This window comes from Neolamprologus multifasciatus, chromosome 3 (assembly GCF_963576455.1).
Source record: "Neolamprologus multifasciatus chromosome 3, fNeoMul1.2, whole genome shotgun sequence".
Lineage (NCBI taxonomy): Eukaryota > Metazoa > Chordata > Actinopteri > Cichliformes > Cichlidae > Neolamprologus > Neolamprologus multifasciatus.
The window spans coordinates 18,806,178-18,827,361 of record NC_140441.1 but is presented as its reverse complement, the minus strand read 5'-3'; the positions used below and the strand labels follow the sequence as shown (position 1 = coordinate 18,827,361).

Below are 21,184 nucleotides of genomic sequence, written 5' to 3'. Positions count from 1 at the left end.
GATCAAATCCGATTTTTTTTGTCTGCTTGTTCACACTACAGATAAAATGTGACAGCAAACGCGCTCAAGTGTGAACGCTCAAAGCGGCCTGCATGCGCAAAAGAAGAGGTCACACACAATGCGCTCTGTTTAGACCTAGAGCAAACAATATTGTTTGACTGATGGCCATTAATATAAAGACTTCGGACTTTACGTTTCCCAATTTTTGCTTTAAGTTATTTGTAAATAACCTAATAATTATCCTTATTGCTGTTTTAGAGGAGCGGTGCTTCAAAGGATAGTTGCAGATTTCCGTCAGAATCTGCAGATTATACAATACAAATAAAATGTTCACATTGTTTTCCCAACAGTTTCACTAACATCTACACTGGATGGCCAGGAAGCGTTCGCGATGTCTTCTCCGGCGCTGATAATTGGTGTCTGTCTTGTGTCGGTGACGTAAAAGACGGATTTAATGCGACCTGACCATTCAAACAGCAGTCGCTTTCTAAAACATCAGATATGTATCGGATTCAGTACCACATACGAAAGTGACCCAGATCGGATTTGAAAATATCGGATTTGTGCCGTTCACACTGTCACACCATGATTGGATATGGGTCTCATACGGTCAAAAAAGTCGGATTTGATGCGCTTTCGCCTGCAGTGTGAACGTAGCCTTTGTCATGTTTCTGATAAATAATGCATCGATTCTTCAGTCTTCAGAGTTACGGGTTAGTATTTAAAAAAAAAGTAGAGCATCACACTCTAACACTGGCACCTTAAAATGACCTCAACTGCCTGATTTCTGATTAAGAAATTATTCACAGTACTCACAGGGCACAGGACTTTTTTCACTTTACAGTTTTTGATGAATTCCTTTCATCTACTTTCACTACTGTATTTGAAATAAATAGTGATATTATATCACAAAAGGCAGAACTGCCATTAGTGAAGACAACTGACACATGTGTCAGATTTTCACAGCAGATTGCAAAGGAACAGAAGAACCATTTACACTTTGGTGCTTGGCATCTTTCACAAACTGAAACCTGACAGCAATCTGGAACTAGATCCATCCTCTAACGTGCCCACCAGTAGCACTTCACCCTAGACTATACATAGAATACAATTGAATTTGTTACCTAATCAGAGTGAGTATAATAGTCATCCTCTTACTGAAGTTTAAGGTGACCTAAAGCTTTACATTCATCACTTAAGTCAGGGGTTAGGATGTTTGACTAAAATGATAAATTGGTTCATGGGGATTTATGTAATTGCATTTAAAAACAAACCAAAAAAACCAAAACACAGCTGCCAGACATAATTTAGGCAGATCAAAGCGTATCCATCATCAAAGAAATCCTCTGGCTTTATTCTGCCAAAAATGGGTGGATTTCAGGAAGCTAGAGCATGTCAGCCATGATGAATCTCTATAAGCAACACAAGCAGAGGTAGCTAAAATTATAATGGTAAATGTTGACTTTAGTATTTATACTTAGAAGTCCACGTCTTGTCTTTGAGGCAGGAATTCTCAGAAGTCACTCCCCGCAGCCTCCGCTAAAAGGCTAAAAGTTAAATTTTAGTGCAACACGTCAGCGAGCCGTTTGCTTTCCCCAAGAAGCACGGCTTTAAAACAATTACTCCTTCATCTTAACATTCCCCCTCCGTATAACTTCAGTCCTTTTCAGCCGAGCAATATGAAACACCTCTGATACTGACCTGGCAAAATGGGCCGCAGTCCAAATGGGCCTCGGGTGGGGGAGATACCTCTGACGATGCAGTCGAATAGAAAGCTGATCTGCTCGCTCTCAGCAGATGCGAGCAGAAAAACACCAGCCCCTGAAAATAGACTTCATTAGTTTTAAGCTAATTTATGAAAGTGTATTTTACAGTTAATAATGAACAAGAAAGATTGTGCACTGTGGATGATTTGCAAAGCAACATTGGTGATGCCAATATAATCAAAAAGAACAGGCTTTTTCTTGCTATAAATCAGTAAAACGAGACAAACTTTTCAATTTTACAAAAAACATATTAACTTTTCAACTACCGTCAAAATGTCCTAAACTGAGATATATTTGGTTACTATTTAAAATTAAAAACTATTTGTCTTTTACTTTTAAACCAGGACAGTCATTCTAATAGCTTCATAACGGTTACTTAGGTACGTGCTTTGAGGTAAGTGCTAACATCAACACGCTAACATGCGCTCAATGTCATAAGATGTTTTTGACCCTTTCTGTTTTCATAGCTTACTATATGAGCAGGTTAATATTACAGCAACACAATTTTCACCCGGGACCAGTGAGAACAGCTTTAATTCTGATGTTTTTAAAAAAATAAATAATAAAAAAAAATGGCGGCCATAAGCTTTACGTAAGTGGGACATAAAGTTTTTACTCCAAGCCACAACTTTCCTCAATGGTTGTACAAGTAAAGTCAACAGCTCGCCAGAATCATGGAGCACTCAGATATTTTACAAAACACAGCTGCTAATAATAACAAATAATCAAAGAGCATCTGTTAGTTATTATTGTTTTTTTATGAAATCAAATTATTTATTTTTCATATCAATATAAAAATAATTTCCTGAATAAAATACCACCTAAAAGTAGAATTTGTTACAATAGATAGATATAGAGATGTAGATAGAGATATATAGAAATGGATATAGAGATAGACATAGAGATACAGATAGACATAGACAGATTATTTATAGTGTGTAGTATATGTAAACGAGCACTACATGAACCTTTTCGGGAAGAAACTGAGGCATGATGCGTTTCACAAAGCTGCAGTTATAGAGTATTACATAATAAAAAAGTTCCTTCTTTATGGTTCCCAGTTTGTCTATTTCAATAAGTTAGAGTCTAATAAAGGAGGATTTAATATAATGGAGAGGTCAGAGAGGTCACGTTCTCCTGAGGTCTCTTGACCTCCCTATGACAGCACAACGGCCTGCGCATTACAAAGTGTTGTTGTGTCATTCTGCGGCTGAAGCCACCCATGTCAAAGCTGCCCTTACACTGCTGTGGCTGTGAGCAGGGGTCAAAGGTCAGCACCAAAGTCTGCTCAAGTGTTTTAACCTGTTCAAACTAAAGATTTATTGCCTCCTTTGTGCTTTTACGATGGAACTGATTAAGTGGTGTCTCACCTCATACACGTTCACCTTGCAACGTTACAAATTTATATACACGTTGGTTTTGATAGGTGACTGCATTTTAGTTACACTACTAAATGCACGATTACCAAAAAAATAAAAAAAATCCAAAAAAAAAACATTCAAAACAAAACAAAGAACAGGTGGCAAAGCTTTTTAGTTCACATTAATCTCTGCAGGAATGAAAACAACTCAAATGGAAGCTTCTGGTCTCTGCTCCAAGAGGTGATAAAAACACAGCTTCCATACAAAGTAACACAGCTTATAAAGTCCAACTTTGTTAAGTGGGAAGTGTAAATGAGCAAGCGCCGAGAGCCAAGGTTGGCATTTTTATTTCGAAAGCAGCAGAGTCATCCAAATGGCTCAAGATGAAAGTCTAACTTTAATTACTTTAAAGTGAAATTCAGATTTCCTTCACTACCATGTTTGCAACCTTCAGAAATGCATGTAAACATTATCCAGTTTAACTATTCCAGGACGATAAAATTCAGCAACAAATAAAGAAAGTAAATAAAGTAACAAAACTATAAAAGCACTAATTACTGAGAGGTCATTTTGATTGCGTTTAGAGAAAATCGTTTTTCTGAGCACTTTGCTACAGCAAAGGGTTACAAAATAATTATTATACTGACAACTTGTTACTGCTGGCTGCTTACACACGGGGTTAAAAACAAGCAATTATGTGCAGTCGTATGTTTTGTACATTATATATATTTGTGAACAATAATACTTTATACTTTTTCTAGCAACTAAACTGAAACCAAAGTGTGATTTTGGTTGATCATTTCTTTGTTGTAACAATGCTTCTTGGAAATAAATCTTATACAGTTGGAAAGCCTGATTATTTCCCCTTATATGGTGCCACATTTGTAAGAAATAGCTGTGCCCACGAAAACTGTATTCTGCTTTTAGCCTTTGTTTGGTTTTCTTTTACTTGATAATAATTACTGATGGATGATGCAATTTTAGGTACAAATCTAATTGCTAGTTTCTCTCATGTACCTCTTTGAGTGATCCTATGTTATTCTGTGATTTAATAAAGTATCATATCCAACAGATTTCTCATCTTGATTAATCGTCCATTATTTTCCATCTGTCACTTTAGCGCTAAGCATTTCACACGCACACCTACACATTACTTAAATGACCATTCTCCCGTGGCGTGGACAAAAGGCAGGACAAATGCAGCTTGCAGTTATACAGCTGCTCTAACCAAAAGTGAGACACCCAGCACAGCTAAATCACTTCTCGCCGTGCTGTGGATAAACTGTGCCGAGGGATTACATGTCACAGGAATGCTCGGCCTTCGCCGCACACAAACACTGAGATGCAGCCTTTCTTTTTCCCCTTTTCTGGATAAAAGTAAAGCAGTGTTTGACCTTCTTTAAGATAAGCCAGTAGACTACTGAAGGCTTATTGGTTCTTAAATGTAAAAAAATAAAAAAAATGTCATGTTTCCAGGAGGGTCAACATGTATCTTTAATGTTCCAATGTCTCTGTCTGTCCCCTCCAGGTGTTCACATACGGTCCTCTTCACTTTAATAGTTTCACATCTGTTGAATTTTTCAAAACGATATCTTATCACAGGGACACACGCGGCCCGACGTGTTCAAACAGACATTAAGGAAAACTCCAGAGTGATGCATGCTGCTGAGTTTTGGGCACAGCAGGGGTGATTATGAATCATTTCCTTTCTTGTTGTTCTGAACAGATGTTTTTCCAATGCTTCGTCTGCCGAGTCAATAAAACGCAACGAACAAACAAGAACGACTGAAACATAGTTTGCTGCCTGTCACGCTGCGTGCTCTCCATTACACTTCTAAGCAATTCAAAGCAGCCACAGCAAGCCCACTCTTTGAATTTTGACTGATATTACACGTGATCAAAAGTGTGTGGACAGGAAAAAAGGCACAGAGCACAAATCAAAGCTTAGAAATCAGATTAATGAAGCAGTAAAGGCCACCGGAACATTTTTGAAAGAGCGTCATGACCTGTTATTTTTTTTTTTTTTTTTTTTAAATGAGTCGAGTCGAGTTGAAGCTTTTGAACGAGAGTCATTCAGAGAGTACTTTGAGTTACTGGTTGGTATTACATTTCTGTGGAAGCACGAGCAATCAAAAGCAGGATTTCAACAATCTTGCATCTCAAAGGAAAAAGCAAGTACATCTGAACAAAGTACAAAATATTACAGATGAGTCACAGCGTCTCCATTCTTGTGATCACTGTGTTGTAATCATATGCTGTAGTATTCAGAGCCCGACCTAAACGTAGGCTATACAATATTATTAGCCGATGTGGCCTTATTGGAGTGTATGCCACTGGATATGAAGTTTAGACTACATGGAAAAACTTACAACCTCTGGCAAAGAACATGAAGTCGTCACACTTGGAAGATGTTCACTGAACTCTTTTATTTTGCAGCAATAAACAAACCACAGATGTGATAAAGTGTTGTTTTTTGTTCCTTTTGTTGTTTACTATCTGAACAACTCTGACTTCATGAAACAAACTTCAAACTAATTAAATAATTTTGTGTAATGGCACATTTTTTTCCAGACATTGTAAGTTTTCTGTTTGGGTTAAGATCTGGACTGTGTGCTGACCGTGTCAATGAGTCTGTCTGCATTTCCTTTCTTCTGTGACAACAAGACGCATCGTCATCATCGTGATGTCGAAAACTAATCCTAATCATAACCACGCCCTCAGTGCAATAAGAAAAGCGTAAAGCAGTCTACACCTGTGCATTTACTGTTGAGGTAATGACTTTCATCTCTCCTGCTCCATTTTTGCTTGATTTCTCAAGGCCTTCATCTTTTTTATGGCACCAAATAAAAAGTCCCAGCATCATCCCCTTTGGCAAATGCACATTCATTACTGAACGTGACTCTTAGCAAATCATCCACAGCGCACAATTGTGTTCGCCCACTCTAACCTTGTTTTCTTCCCATTAGGCGTTAATGCTGGCTTTCCTTTGGCGATCCCATTTTTTACACTTTTATCACAAAACCACTGATTCTTCTTTCTGCCCATTTATGGGTTGTTGGGGGGTTTTTTTGAGCATTTTCAATTTTCTTCTGACTCTTTGACATCTTCCATCTACCCTTAACTTTTCCTTTTTTACTCTTAACACTTTGCACTTTTCTTAGACACAGCTGACTGGGGAAAAACAAGGAGTTGTATAATCCTTTTGACTGACAGCTCTCTTCTTGGAGAGCTGCTTCCTCTCAATCGGGTGTAGCAGCTTGCTGAGGTCTGCAAACGCTCTTTTAACTGCTGACTATATTTAATATTAAAAAGTGTCTGTTTTACACATCCAAATCACAAAGTGATTCCATATTTTCCCTCTTCTGTGCTTAATCTGGGAAAAACAGATCAATAATTAAATGAACTTGTTTGGGGCATGTTTCATGAAGCCAGAATGTTTGGCTTTTAAACAAACGTGCATTTGCGTCACATCTGTGGTGGTTTGTTTATTTGGTTCAAAGTCAAAGAGTTGAATGAACATCCTCCAAGTGGGGTGATTACATAATGCTTCAAAGAAGGGGGTCATTTAAAAAAAGAAGAGCCACAAGGCCAAAATACATGTATGACATGACATCTCTAAGGTGACATGTTGATGTCTGAATATGTGCTCTTCTAGCATGTGACTAAAACATCCATCCATTCTCTTCCACTTATCCTTTTCAGGGTTGTGGGGGCCTATCCTTGTTGTCTTAGGGCCTGAGGCAGGGTACACCCTGGACAGGTCGCCAGTCTGTCGCAGGGCTTGACTAAGACATAATAAAGTCAAACCTAATTTCACTCAATAAAACTGCAATTTTAAGAACAAAACCCTTTAAACTTTAAACCTACACACTAAATGGACAGACTCAAATGTAAGGAGCTGCCTGTGTACCATATGTAGCATACAGAGCATAATGAGAACAACAGACAACTTAGAACGTGTCATCCTATAGTTTGACCAGCAGAGCAACTCCAACTCAGTTTCTTACCATTTTCACAGCTGAGCAGACAGCAGTGTGGATTCAAGTGTTGTCTTTATGGTAAGCTGATACCTAGCATGTCAGACACATTGCTGTGACATCGTTACTCCAGATGCTTTTTACTGTGTAGTGTTAAAATGGGTTATGTGGCAAAAAACAAAAAAACAAAACAAAAGGTTGTGGGGTTTGGAAACAATCTAAATCCAATTTCCTCTCAGATTTAACCAAACACGTGTGATCAGATGATTGTGTACGCATCTTGTTACGTCACTATAAAGCCAGACGCTTCGACAAAACTTAAAATATCTGCATCATATTGTTGCTCTGATTATACTCTGGAAATTTTGATCAGAAGTAACGATTCACATCTGCTCATCTGCTGCTTTAATGCTCCTATGAGCACAGTTTGGAAAAGCAAAGTGTGGACAGCTCTGTGATTTACTTAATGACACAACTGTGTGATTCATAGCTTTCGAAGTCCTGGAGGGTGAAGCACCGTTCCAAGAAACTGGATACTCCATACAAATGCAGCCCTAGTCTTTCAATATATCATCTGTTTTAATCCATGAACATTCAAAGCACCCTGCAAAAATAAAAAAAAACAACAACAAACTGACAGTTTTGAGCAGTTGAGACCCACACAGACGATCTGCTGGAGCACTTTAACTAGTAAAAAACAGAAAAGATCTGCCACTGAAGCATTTTAGCAATGGTTTTACACACATCCCTTCTACTTCCGTCAAGATTAAAGTGCATAACAAGAACGCCAGTGCTAAATGTGCTAAATATATAACGTTCTGTGTAATGCTGAGCCAAACTGGCCAGTAACGCTCCCATTAGGGAGGAAAGGGGGAATGAATTTGTTAAAGCAATAGTGGCTGCTTTTTAGCTATCTAATAGCTAATATTGATTCATCAGTAATGACCAGACAACAATATTTCTGGTAGGTTACATGGACAAATCAAAACATATTTCCAGTGTCAGTTTAGAGCCACTGAGCTGAGATGTTAAATGCATTTCACATCATGTGCAACATACAGCACACTTTGATCTTAATTTGGCCAAAATAGAAAAACTCTCTTTTGTGTCAGTGTAAAGACCCTTAACTACAAATCTATTACAAGTAATCCGCAAAATAGAAGTGTAGTTTTAACAGTAGGACTCGATAATGACAAGCTGCTAATAAGATAATGAAAAGGAAGACATCTGCCAGAATGAATAAATAAATGTGTAAAATTACAGAAAAGGTTTTGGTAGCTCATTGCTCAGACTCTCCTGTAATTACAAAACTGAATTATTTCATTAATTCACAGAAAATTTTCATTTCTATTTTTTGTTTGTTTGTTTGTTTGTTTGTTTTACTGTGGGTCTATTGTAAAGAACTGAAATTTCTATAGTGGATAGTTTTTAAAATTACTTAATTACTTTGGTATGGTGCCAGTCTTTATCAGTAGGAAAGGCTGTAAAACCTTTGAAAACACAGCTTCCAAAATCTATGTACTCCTTTGTGTTTCCCAGGCCGTTTCTGGCCCCTGGGCCTTATGTTTGACAGAACATGGTTTAGAGACTGATGGATTGGTGGGATTTGCCATTGGTGGTAGGGGTTTTAGAACTGTGTTTCATTTGCATTGCTATAGTAACACTCTTATTATACTTAATGCTTTGCTTGCAGTTTCTGCAATGACATGCAGAAAAAAGTCACTATAGGATCTTCCTACATTGGGAAATCATGGCAGGAATCATCATAGTCAGAAAAACACTTCCTAAAATCTAAATATACTAAAGAAAAACAAAATTCTGTATTACAATAAAACATCTAAAGAAGAAGAACCAACTCACACCATCAGCTGCCTGATAAAAGTTTCTATAAGAAGCCTTTCAAAAAGGAAGCAGAAAAACAAGGACCATACAGTCTTTCGTGACGATAACAGCACATGTAGTTGCTGAGGGCACTCTCTTTTTTGGTTCATGAAACTCCACTGAGCATCTTCCTCAACGTGCCCGCCCGAGGGATGCCAGATGTACAACCAGAGAGCAAAAAACACACCCAGTGACTGACCTCAACCCACTTATCCTGATGTTTACAGCGATCTTCTCCATGCAAACATGCAAATTCAAAGTTTGAGCATCACACAGGATCAGGTCCACGGATGCTTAACAGATGACCACGGGGTTTTAAAAGCGCTAAACCAAAGTACTAAAAGTTAAATTTGTTTGCAGGACGCAGCAGAGGATACTGTTTGTTGCTCTCTTCATATGCCCACGTTTGATAAATTATTCATCAGCCCAATCGTACGGACAGCAGCATGGTCAACATTAAAAACTGTTCAGTTATTATTTCGCTGCAGGATGAGTTTTCATCCAAGAAGTTCTACGCTTAAAAACGGAGCCTGAAAGATTAATTTTCTCTGGACTGCTGGACCAAAATATTATTCCGGCAGACTATTTACTGTTCCTGTCACAGGAAAAAGGTTTTAGGTCCACTCTATTTTGCACAAGGCACGTTTGTAAAAGTAAGGCAAGGACAAACTAATCATCAATAACAAAGACTCAAACTTCCTCTCCTCTTCTAGCTATATTTCCTCAGGCTATAAAGCATATTTTTTGAGTCAGATTTATTGTACTGAGAAAGAGCTTCTCTTTCACGGGCAGAAAGATAAGCATGAATCACCACAAATCACAGCCGGTGATTATTTTGTTTTTTTGAGAGAGAGAGAGAGAGAGAGACACAAACCACAGCACGTATCGTGATTTAATGAGCCATTAGCCTCTAATGATGGAGAGATATTAATGTTATGAAAGGATGGAGATGTTTAACGCAGTCATACTTGAGTCTCTCTGTCTTTTCTTAAAAGCACATTTTCTTTGAAATTCACTGTCGGGGTTTAACATTCATGCGCTTTTTCTTCCAATTTTGTTATTTTAACATTATTACATTTTTGTTTAATATCTTTTACTGTTTATGTGTTTCAGATGCCTCACTTTACAATCGGTGATTAAATTTTGCATGACATTTTCTTTGTCGCTGTGCAGCCTAATAGCTAATTATCCCCTAAACCAAGCACAAAATATTATTTCAATACCCATTTACATAAACTTAACACACTCAAATGTTGCACAAAACAGACAATAATTAAGCAGCTATAAACTTACAGTAGCCACATCTTGTTCCTCCTTCAAACACAAATCCATTTGGTACAGGTCCATATCTACGCAGCTCTGGCAGGTTCCAGTGGCCAATAATAACAGGAGGGACATCCCGAGCAAGAGCCAACAAATTGTTGCACAAATGGAGAGTTGCAGGCCCACTCTCCAACTTGGTCCCTGGTAAGACTCCAACACTGAATCTGTGAACTGAGAAACACACAGAAGAGTGAAGACAGACCAAATCCTCAAATTTAACGCATATATTTCAATAACTGTAAATGAGTTTTACAGTAAGTAGAAAGACTGGAAAGAGGAAAGAGGAACACATAAATGAGGCAAATAACCCTGAACACATTTCTTCATAAGCTGCAAAATACCTCCTATTTTGTCACTCTCAAATACCCAAATGTCCGTTCTGGGTGAATATATTTTTGTAAGTAAATCTGAAGCATCAGCGTTCGACTTGCATTGCAGTGAAATATGCGCCATTTAGAAAGCTATGAGTAATTATGTTTGCAAGTACATTACCTACCTAGCTTGCTAACACATCGCTAACATTAGCTTCTAGCAGCTAATTAGCAAGAGGGAGCTGGAAAAAAGATCCTCTGGTATAATGAAGTGTAGGTATTTTGTAAGAGTTTTAGCCTCACTTTGGTATGAGGCTGAAAAATAAAGCTAACACAGAAACCCTGCAATACCTTAAGTGTCCATTGGGGCTGGTCCAGAAGTAATTCAATCCACACAGCAACCATGTTAAAATATTCAAGTTTAGAGTAGAACTGTTCAGAGCCAGGAAGGTTGCATAAACACTTTTTCTGAAGAGACCATTGTTTAAAGTGTGGCCACTTTAAGTGGCAGGCATAGATGGTATAAAACGTAGCTAATATAACATCGTCGACTGGTTTTCTAGAGTCCTGTTTTGAAGGCTAAGGATTAGCATTTTCACGATCTCTATCTTGGTATTTAAAAAAAGCAAGCAAGCAAGTAAAGAAACAAACAAACAAAAAGTCTACGGGAAAATGGCTTTCTGACTTGACCTCTTTAAATGCTTTCTGATGGGTTTATTCAGTCATTAGTTTTGTGTCATAATGAATAAAAGAATTAAATTTCATGAAGGTTTTCCGTGAAACTGGTGTGCAGTTTCACGGAAAACAAACTAACAAACTATGACTAAGATGTTTTTAGCCAATGAGTAAGAGTTTCACAGTCAACCATTTCGAAACTCTATGATACTATCCTGTCTTTTAGTAACCACTCTTTTGTTAAACTTAAGTGTACATGGGAAGGAGAACTCGGAATTCAAATACATGAGGAGTCTTGGGAACAGGCTATAGCGAGGGTATGATATTCCACCTCCTGTGCTCGTCAATTTAAGGTCATACACAGGGCGCATTTCTCTAAGTCTAGACTTTCTGAATTGTATCCAGAAGTGGAAAATAAATGTGATAAATGCCATGGCTCTCCTTGTCACCTTAGCTACATGTTTTTTCTGTGTCCTGAGCTGGAAGGTTTCTGGACAGGGTATTTTGGTATTATGTCAACTGTTCTTGGGGTTACTCTTCATCTTTGTCCTCTGATTGCTGTATTCGGGATTCCTGATCGCTCACTTACACTTGATACTACACAAAAGGATATTATAGCCTTTACATCCCTATTAGCGAGACGTCTAATATTGTTGCATTGGAGGTTTGTTAAGTATGCTACTATTTCCCAGTGGCCTAAAGATGTCATGTTTTTTTTAAAACTTGAAAAAATAAAATATACGTTGAGAGGTTGCACAGCCAAATTTTTCCACAAGTGGCAACCCTTTATTTCTTATTTTACTAGTCTAGAGGTATTGCCTGTTTAAATGTACTTCTGTTATTGTTATATTGCTGTAATATGTTTGATGGCTGCGTTGATCTGTGTGGGACGTGGGGGGGGGGGGGGGGGGGGCAAACTGAACTAAAGCTGACTATCTGGTGTCTTTAAGACAGAATGCAGGTTTGAGACACTTTTATATTAGCTTTATTTTTCCAACCTAGAGCCTACGTCCATGTTTTATGCTGTGTTTTGGAGCATAATGTTGCAGCTAGGTCAGTAATAGTATTTGGGCTGATTAAAGCCATTGTACTGAACCTCGTTAGTGGTATTGTTTCTTTGTAGGATGTTTTTTGCAATTATCTAACAAATAACACACACTGTTGTGATGGTTAACTATACTTAAAAGTCAAGACAGTACTCCTGTTTTTGTGAGTGAAATCACATTATTTTATTAATCTGTTACTTATAACTGATGAGCACATGTATCCGTATATACAGTTTATGGATGTAGTTTGCTAACCTTGCATTAAATGATAACTTCAGGCTCAAATTCCTTATCAAAAGAAAAATACAAGATGGCTGCTAGCTAAATCTTCCGTTTGCAAGCTCACAAACAGGGTGCAACATTGGCTGCATCCATCTTTTACACAGAGTCAATGGCTGCACTTTATCTCTATAGGGATTTTTTGAGGGCTCTACAACTCTGTCCTAATGAACCATCAAAGAAACCATCAAACAGCCTACTGGGATTCACCGTGATTAAAGTGAGCAGGATTGCAGAACTAATGAGTAATGGAAAGACAACGGTCAATGTAATTGTGCATACTGACAAAAACAGGAGAAACGCTTCACAAGGGGCAGAAAACACAGTGTCCTCACACGATGATTACTTCAGCATGGATTTGATTTCATTCACAAATAAAAAGGAGAAACAGCTGCAGACAGAATGAAATCAGCAAGCCGAGCACAACAGGCTCAGATCTAAAGCCCAGCGTAATCAATCAAAGCGTGTCACAGACATCTGTGTTTTATGAGTCTGAGTCTCGACAATAAGAAAAAGAAGAAAGTTGGGTATAAAATTAGAGCGAATCCCAACACTTCACTGGCGTTTCTGCCTTTGACTTTGCTAAATTTCGCACACAGCAAGTGTGGATCTTGTGGATCTTCCTCAACAACACTAAACCAAAAACTTTTGCGGATTTGAAAAAACTTGGCCAGGGAGATTGATTAATGGAATCGGCGATGAGGGCATGTTGGCCAGGTGCGGCACATCATCACTCAGGTTAAAAAGGATTCATACAGTCTCACATAAGACAACAAAAGCTCTGTGCATGGTGGCCCTCAGCCCAGCGGCTGGCAGGTGACATTTCTGCCAGCTTGGATGCACTCCACTCAGTGACATTAGGACACACACACACTTATCTAACTCTCAATGCAAGCCTGAACAGACATAAGTGCATCTGTCCAAGCATGCACACGTATACTTTAACACAAAACAAACGACAAACTGGAAGGAACAACTGCAATGCAATTTTTCTTAAGCCTCTTCCACACAATCAGGTCCCCCAGCACTGTCATTAATGCTGATGTAAAATTCAGCTGCCACCTGCTGAACAGTTCGTTGCTATTAATAGCTCCTATTGCTTCATGATGCATGTAACTTATATAACAAGTCCACACAGTAAACAATATGCACACTAAAGAGAGTCAGTGCTTGACTAAATGACATTCTTAAGAGGAATCAGACATGAAAAAAAAACAGCTTTAGAGTTAAAATATCACTTTAGACAACAAACGTAGTATGATAGTAGATAACAGATATTCATTAAAGACAAAAATCATTTGTTTATCTAGGAAATTGATTCAGAAGCATGTGGATGATTGCACAGGGGTAATTTTGAACAGCTGGATAGGAACATCAAATATCATCATTTAAATTCCTTGAAAGGTTTTGAGGGGAAAGAAAAAGAAACTCTGGATGTTAAACACAAGTAAAACAAACACACTCATGATTCTTCTCACCTTCTCCTAGGCTATATCGCAGGCGGGCGTCCCATGCCTGCAGGGCCTCCCTGCTGTCAAAGCCCAGCAAAACAGCCTGATTCAGGCAGAGGATGGTCAGAGTAAAAGCCACACCCTCATACCACTGTCCAGCTTCCAAGCCACAGATCTCCTCCAAGGGGATGCTCGCCCTCTCCTTGTTGCCGTGAACCTTCTCTGATTTGTCTTTAAAAACCAGCAACACGAGGCAGTCTGCAGGACAGACAATGAGCAGGAGACGAAACAAAGACAGAAGAATACAGTCTGCATTAAAACATTATTAAATTCTACGCTTTTTTTTTAAGATGTAACAAAAAAATAAGTAAAGTCAATACTGGAATCCCCAAATGACACTGACAGTTACTAACAGGATGCATTTTGACCCACAGTAGCTACTGTAGTGTCCTCTGTTTGTTGCCACATTTCAAACAATCAGTGTCAACTGACAAAACAACACTGTGTGTGTCCGTGTATCATCCCTCTCCTTCACACACACTCGCATAGCTGAGGCATGAGCACAGACAGCTGGGATAACAAGACATCAAAGATTTGAAGAGCAGCAGCACTCAGCCTCACTCCAACCTGTGGAGCATGTTGAGCTGTGCAGCACAACATACCCAAGAAACCTTTCTGTGGTAAAACTGAATGCAGTACAAATACAAGTTCACACTAAATCCACTCACTTTTCCATAAAATATTTGAAAATGTGTGCAAATATAATGATTACTAGATTTTATTTCCGCATAGCCGAAGCCTCGCAGGTAAGCGTGACTGTTCACATGGTACATCTAAAAATACAGCGAGTCTCTGGCTCAGACTTTAGCACATTAGCTTTGAAGATGGGATCAAATAAGGACCACAGGTTTGAAGCTTGTGTGATGTTGTTTTAGAAATAATCTGAAAGCCTGCTGTTGTACAGCAGAAGCAGTACACATGGTAAAAATAAATTATTTATAAATGTAATTGTGTAAAAAGAAAAAGTAAACTGTGCAGAAAAGCTTTCAAGAGTGAGTTTACAGCATGGGGAAAAAAGACACAGTGTGTGGATTAAAAGCACCTTTGGCATCAGTTTTTAAAACACAATCCCACCGTTAAACGTTTGCAAAGAGTCACTAAAAAGCTTTTAATGAAATTCTTTTAGCTTGTGCTAATGTTTCAGCTCTTGTTCAGAACCATTGTGTAATATAGGTTTTACTAGAGGTGGGCAAGTTGATCCAAGTGTGGATAGTATCAATATCATCTCTGGTATTGGTGTCAGATTGATACTAGCTCAATAATAGGCTCCATACTTTGTTTCTATCCACTAAGTTCAGTATGTAGCCTGCTGAACTGTGTTAAATAAATTATTATTATTTTGGAAACGAAAAAAAAATACATATGTCAAAAATCCACTATTAAAAACGTCTATTTTATTTATAGCCCATAACACATTTAAACAACTGAAGTTTCCTCAAAGTGGCACATTTACATTACAGGCAAAATAGAAGAAAAAAAATGTTTATCTGCACGAAACTGCACAAAAACCTAATAATTGTGTTTTGCTCTGGTAATTACTTATTAGGAAAAGTTAAAATCATTGATTTAGTGTTCAGAATTTACAAATTAACAACAATTCACCAAATCTCCCGTAGATAAACTGCCTTTATAGGTTAGGTTTCAAAGTATCGGCAACACTGGTCCCGTATTTACTTGGTATCGGATCTACAACACAAGTTGTAGTATCACCCCACACACACACACACACGTCTTTTAATACCAACTGTGGTTTGCACACATGTTGATATTGAAATTCAAATGTATTGAATTTCTCATGCAAAACTGTCATACAGCAGCCACAGGTTTCAACCTTGCTAGTAAGCCTTATTTTAAAGGTTTTAGGTCTTTTTGTCCCTCATTGGACGCCATAGCCTCCTGGGTCAAAGCTGTGTATTTGAACACAAACGCAGGCCCTTTGAAGCCGAGGCTTGTTGAGCTCTCATGCAACAGAAAACACAAGCAGTGCAACACCAGCTCACTGTCCTCCTCCAGCTTGTCGCGGCAGATTTGTGTAGTCGCTGTCAGATTAAATTTCAAAACAACAATGCGAGCGAGAGATGCTAAAAACAAAATTAGCTAGTTTTTAAGGTTTTTTTACCTGCTACAGGCGACGGTTTGCGGAGCACGAGCCACCTAGTTTTCCACTGTGAAACAAAAGACAAGTTTTTGGGGGGGTTTTAAAGCACTGGTCAAAGTGTGCATAGGAGATATCCGCATATTAAGACAAAGTAAAAGCAACCTTTTTCCCGTCTCTGAGTCTGGCGTATCCCTCCACGACAACAGAATCCGTCATCTTCAGTCATGGTTCCTGACAGCTGCAGAGTCGCTGCCTGAATGAGGGGTCACTTTCAAAATAGCTGCGCTCTCCTCTAGCGGGGCGCAAACTCGCCCCCCAGCAAGGAAGGCACATGGAAAATGGCATGACCAGTATCTGTCTGTCTGCCTGCCTGTGTGTCCGTCTGCCGGCCATGCTGCTGCTGCCACCTGGGCTGGTACAGTGAGACTCCCGCCTGTTTAACATGCCACACGCCACTCTAACAGTAAAACCGAGCACGTTAATACATCAAACTAGACATATACACTCGCCGGACAATTTATTAGGTACACCTTTCAACAGCTCGTTAATCAACCAATCACAGGGCAGCAACCATCTTTAGGATTCACGGAGAATAGAATGAAACATCCTTTTTAACCTTGTTGATGAGATTAGAGGAAGGAAACAGTAACTTGAATAGCATAAAAGAACATTGTGATCCTGGGAGCAAATGGGCTACAGCAGCAGAAGACCACGCTGGGAGGAAACTGAGGCTATAATTGTCATGGGCTCACCAACATTGGACAACAGAAGATTGAAAAAATGGTCCAGCGGGAAAACATCACCATGTCAATGAGTCGGCTCACTGTACTCGCAGGGCCTTCACCGTCACCTGATCTCAATCCAGCAGTGCACCTTTGAGGAGATGCATGTGGAGTAAATGTGTAATGCTATCATATCAGTATGGATCAATATGTGTACTAATCTTCTAATAAAGTGGCCATTGAATGTAGCACCACCCTTTCGCGTTCACAACTGTAGTGTTGAATCAACTCCCACAGAGTTGATTTTAACATTTTTTCAGGGTTTATATAGCTCCACACTCTACAGAGTTGAATTAACATTTTCAAAATAGTTAATTATTTAACACTTTGTCAGAGTTCCTTCTTTAACTCTTAAAACTGGGTTAAATTAACACTGAGCAAATTATTATTAACACCATGTCTGAGTTAATTTTAACTCACCAAACTGGGTTAAATTAACACTACACAGATTGAAAAATAACACTACTTTAACTCTTTACTCTTTTATTAAGGTAGTTTTAATCCCTAAAAGAACTATTTATGTCATAGATTAACATAACTTTTTAACGACAACAATTACAATTATGAGAATAATTTCAAGAAAACTGTACATTGTCCAAAAACATTTATTATCATGCTTCTTTTTCCCAGAAAGTGAATCAAAACATAATAAATGAAGATATAATGTACAAACTTTCATCTGCAGCACTGTATGAGTTTTGAATATCAAATGGTCTGTGACATTTGAGTTCAGTTATTTTTATGACACACCGTTCTTCAGTTTGTACTACTTTGAATGCATGGTGATGTTCATCAAAGTTTTCAGTAAAGAGTTTGTGTGTCAACAAAAACATGTCATTTTCAACCATAAGTGTATCAATTATTTGACAAAAGACTGGCATGTCTTCCTCCATTGTACTGCAAACAACGAGTCCAGCTTTGTACTCTACACCATCAATTTTAACCCAACTTGTTGAGAAAACATCTTTTGATAATAGCATTTCACTAATGACCACACTTTCATCTCTTAAAGAAATTGATTTAATTGGCCCAAACTCCTTCTGTTTAAGAGAAAAGGTTTCCCAGTGATAAGCAATGGCCATCTGATGCCGCTTAGCAAGCGATTTGGTGAGGTTTTTGAAATTTTTGAAATAATCTTTGAACAACTTGTGCTTAGCTTCAAACCTCATACTCCACATATACAGTAAAGGGCCAATTTTTCGAATAGAGGATGGGTAATGAATCATAAAATGATGCTTAGGAATCAAGTTTCTGTGTGGATACGTGTGCTTAAATAGTTTGTGGTGGTCAATAATCAAATTCTTCAAATATATAGTCATTCCCAGAGTGAGACAAGGTGAAAAAACAATGTTCATTATTTGAAGTAACAACAATAACAAATTCCAGTGTCTGTTCCCTGCAGGAATAATGTCACCAAACAAAAGTGGGATGTTTTTCACAAGACAGAATGTCTGGATAGAGTTCAAACCAATGCTATTGCCAGCACTGTCCAATATGATTTTAGTGGGCCGGTTTTTTCTTTCTAAAAATCCATAGTCAAAACCATAAATCCTAGAAAGCAAGTTCTGTTCTGATATGAAGTGTTGCGTAAGATACTCAAAAAGCAATTTGACCTCATACTGAGCCACACCTTCAAGAAGGTCATGCATTATATCAAATGAGTAGTTATTGCAAATATGGTAATACTGCAATGAATTGAGTGCAGAATTTCTTTTCAACCCATACAGTGACTTCAATTTAGGATTTTCCCGAAGAGACTGGCAATGTATGTCAAACAAATCTTTCCCACGAAGAATAATTTTAGGATCATCCTCACTGTACACCATTTGACAATCATTCTTCTCAATCAAACAAAGGCGACAGAAATGACGGCTACTGAACGACTCATTAAAACCAAGAATTGAGTGCATCCCTAGGTCATCTCCAGTGATCTGTGATATTGTGCCATATACCTGCTCATCAGAAAATGGAAGACTTAGCCCTTGGCTTTCCAGTTTTTTGACATCATTTATCAGTGGTTCCAGTATAACATCAAAACCATACTTTTGCAGATCTGGTGTGTGGAAAAGTGACACTAAATGAATGTTCATCAAAATGGAATTAAATTTTGGGGGCAAGTTTCTTATAACAAAATAAATACAGCCAATTTTGTGAATTCCGCGTTTAGAGCCAAGAGGATTGGCTGTTTCAAAATCATCATAGTATAGCTGAATTTGTAATGCATGCCTTTTGGCTGAAAACAAAGGGTGAGTTTTAAAGTAACTTCCATCACAAAAGTCATGATAAGCATCAGGCTCTGAGCTACACTCTCTCTGCAGGAAAACACAAATCTCTGGATTTCTAAACATGAACTTCAAAGACTCTTTTATACTGATATGTTTATTGATTAGCATTCAAATATCTCAGTGAAGACAGAACAAAGATTTACCACAAAGCAAGAAAGCATGAGACAAGGCTAATCAAAAGGTATTGGCTGAAGCATTTGCTTATTACGCCAACCCTTTTAACAAAAGATCTTTTAGCATGCAGCTCCTGTACACAGGGCTCGAAGCAAATAATAAAATTCAATTCAATTCAATTTCATTTATATAGCGCCAAATCACAACAAATGTCGCCTCAAGGCGCTTCATAGATACAGAGAGAAAAGCCCAACAATCATATGACCCCCTATGAGCAAGCACTTTGGCGACAGTGGGAAGGAAAAACTCCCTTTTAACAGGAAGAAACCTCCGGCAGAACCCGGCTCAGGGAGGGGCGGCCATCTGCTGCGACCGGTTGGGGTGAGAGAAGGCAAACAAAGCAAAAACAAAACAAACAAACAAACAAACAAGAAAAAACACCACCACCTTAGTAAGTAACTACATCAAAGCAAAAGAATCAAGAGGTTTTCTGTTTTTGTTTTTGTTTTGTTTTTTGCTCTTTTCATTCTTGATATATATATTTTTCTAATACTCTATTTTTAAACATATTTTTAAACAAGGAAAATGAACTACACCTTTTTAAATCACTGTCATAACTATTCCACAGGTTAACTCCTCTAACAGAAACACATCTCTGCTTTATATTTGTCCTTATCTTGTTTTTTTTAAAGAAATCTGTTCCCCTTAAGTCATATTGACTCTCTCTGACTTTGAACAGCTTCTGAATACTGGGGCAAAGCAAGTTATTTTGTGCTTTATACATTATCTGTGCCATTTTATATTCAACTAAATCATAAAATTTCATGGTATTCAGATTAATAAACAAAATGTTAGTTGGTTCTATATAGTTTGATTGGTTTATAATTCTTATAGCTCTTTTTTGCAACTTGAAAATAGGAAGAGTGTTCGTTTTATATGCATTACCCCATATCTCCAGACAGTAAGTCATATATGGAAGCAACAGAGTACAATAGAGTGTGTATAATGATTTTTTGTTCAGGACATGCTTTGTTTTATAGAGAATAGCAATGGTTTTTGACATTTTTGTTTTCACATGGTTTATATGAGACTTCCAACTCAGCTTATCATCAATTATCACTCCAAGAAATTTATTTTCGTACACTCTTTCAATTTCAATTCCATTAACCCTGATTTTAGATACATTTTTCATTTGTCTAGTGCCAAAAATAATCAATTTTGTTTTCTTTATATTTAATGATAACTTATTTACATCAAACCAGTTTTTTAATATATTTAACTCCTTTTCCGCTGTAGTCAGAAGCTGTTCTAGGTTTTTACCTGAGCAATACAGAGTGGTATCATCAGCAAACAATACACATTTTAACAGTTTGGAAATGCTACATATGTCATTTATGTATAATATAAATAATTTAGGGCCCAGCACAGAGCCCTGAGGAACACCACAAGTTACCTTCAACTGCTTAGATTTTACATTATTGAATTCGACATATTGATATCTGTCATCCAGGTAACTTTTCATCCACTTGTATGCTAACCCTCTTATGCCATATCTCTCTAGTTTATTCATTAGTATAGAATGATCAATCGTATCAAACGCCTTTTTTAAGTCTATAAAAACACCAACAGTATATTCCTTATTATCTATAGCATTAGATATCCCTTCTACAAGTTCCATCACTGCCATCGAAGTGGACCTTTTCACTCTAAAGCCATATTGGTTATCACTTAGGAGATTATGCTTCTCAATATATTTATCAAGTCTATTAACAAAT

General features: G+C 37.8%; 1 protein-coding gene across 6 annotated transcripts in view; it reads right to left on the bottom strand.

Annotated features, from left to right (window-relative positions):
* Positions 1 to 18,012, bottom strand: part of LOC146521866 (protein Dok-7-like) — a 53,284-nt gene extending 35,272 nt beyond the window's left edge. For 5 of the 6 annotated variants that reach the window (XM_085140462.1, XM_085140488.1, XM_085140472.1 and 2 more), the window contains exons 1-5: positions 16,391 to 18,012; positions 16,250 to 16,295; positions 14,098 to 14,328; positions 10,279 to 10,479; positions 1,702 to 1,821 (exon numbers count right to left, since the gene is read on the bottom strand). In XM_085140462.1, the coding sequence (XP_084996588.1) occupies positions 1,702 to 1,821; positions 10,279 to 10,479; positions 14,098 to 14,328; positions 16,250 to 16,295; positions 16,391 to 16,444 (652 nt within the window). In that variant the 5' untranslated portion in view covers positions 16,445 to 18,012. The remainder of the gene's footprint in view (positions 1 to 1,701; positions 1,822 to 10,278; positions 10,480 to 14,097; positions 14,329 to 16,249; positions 16,296 to 16,390) is intronic. The other variant, XM_085140483.1, reaches the window with a different exon arrangement.
* Positions 18,013 to 21,184: the final 3,172 nt, after the last annotated feature.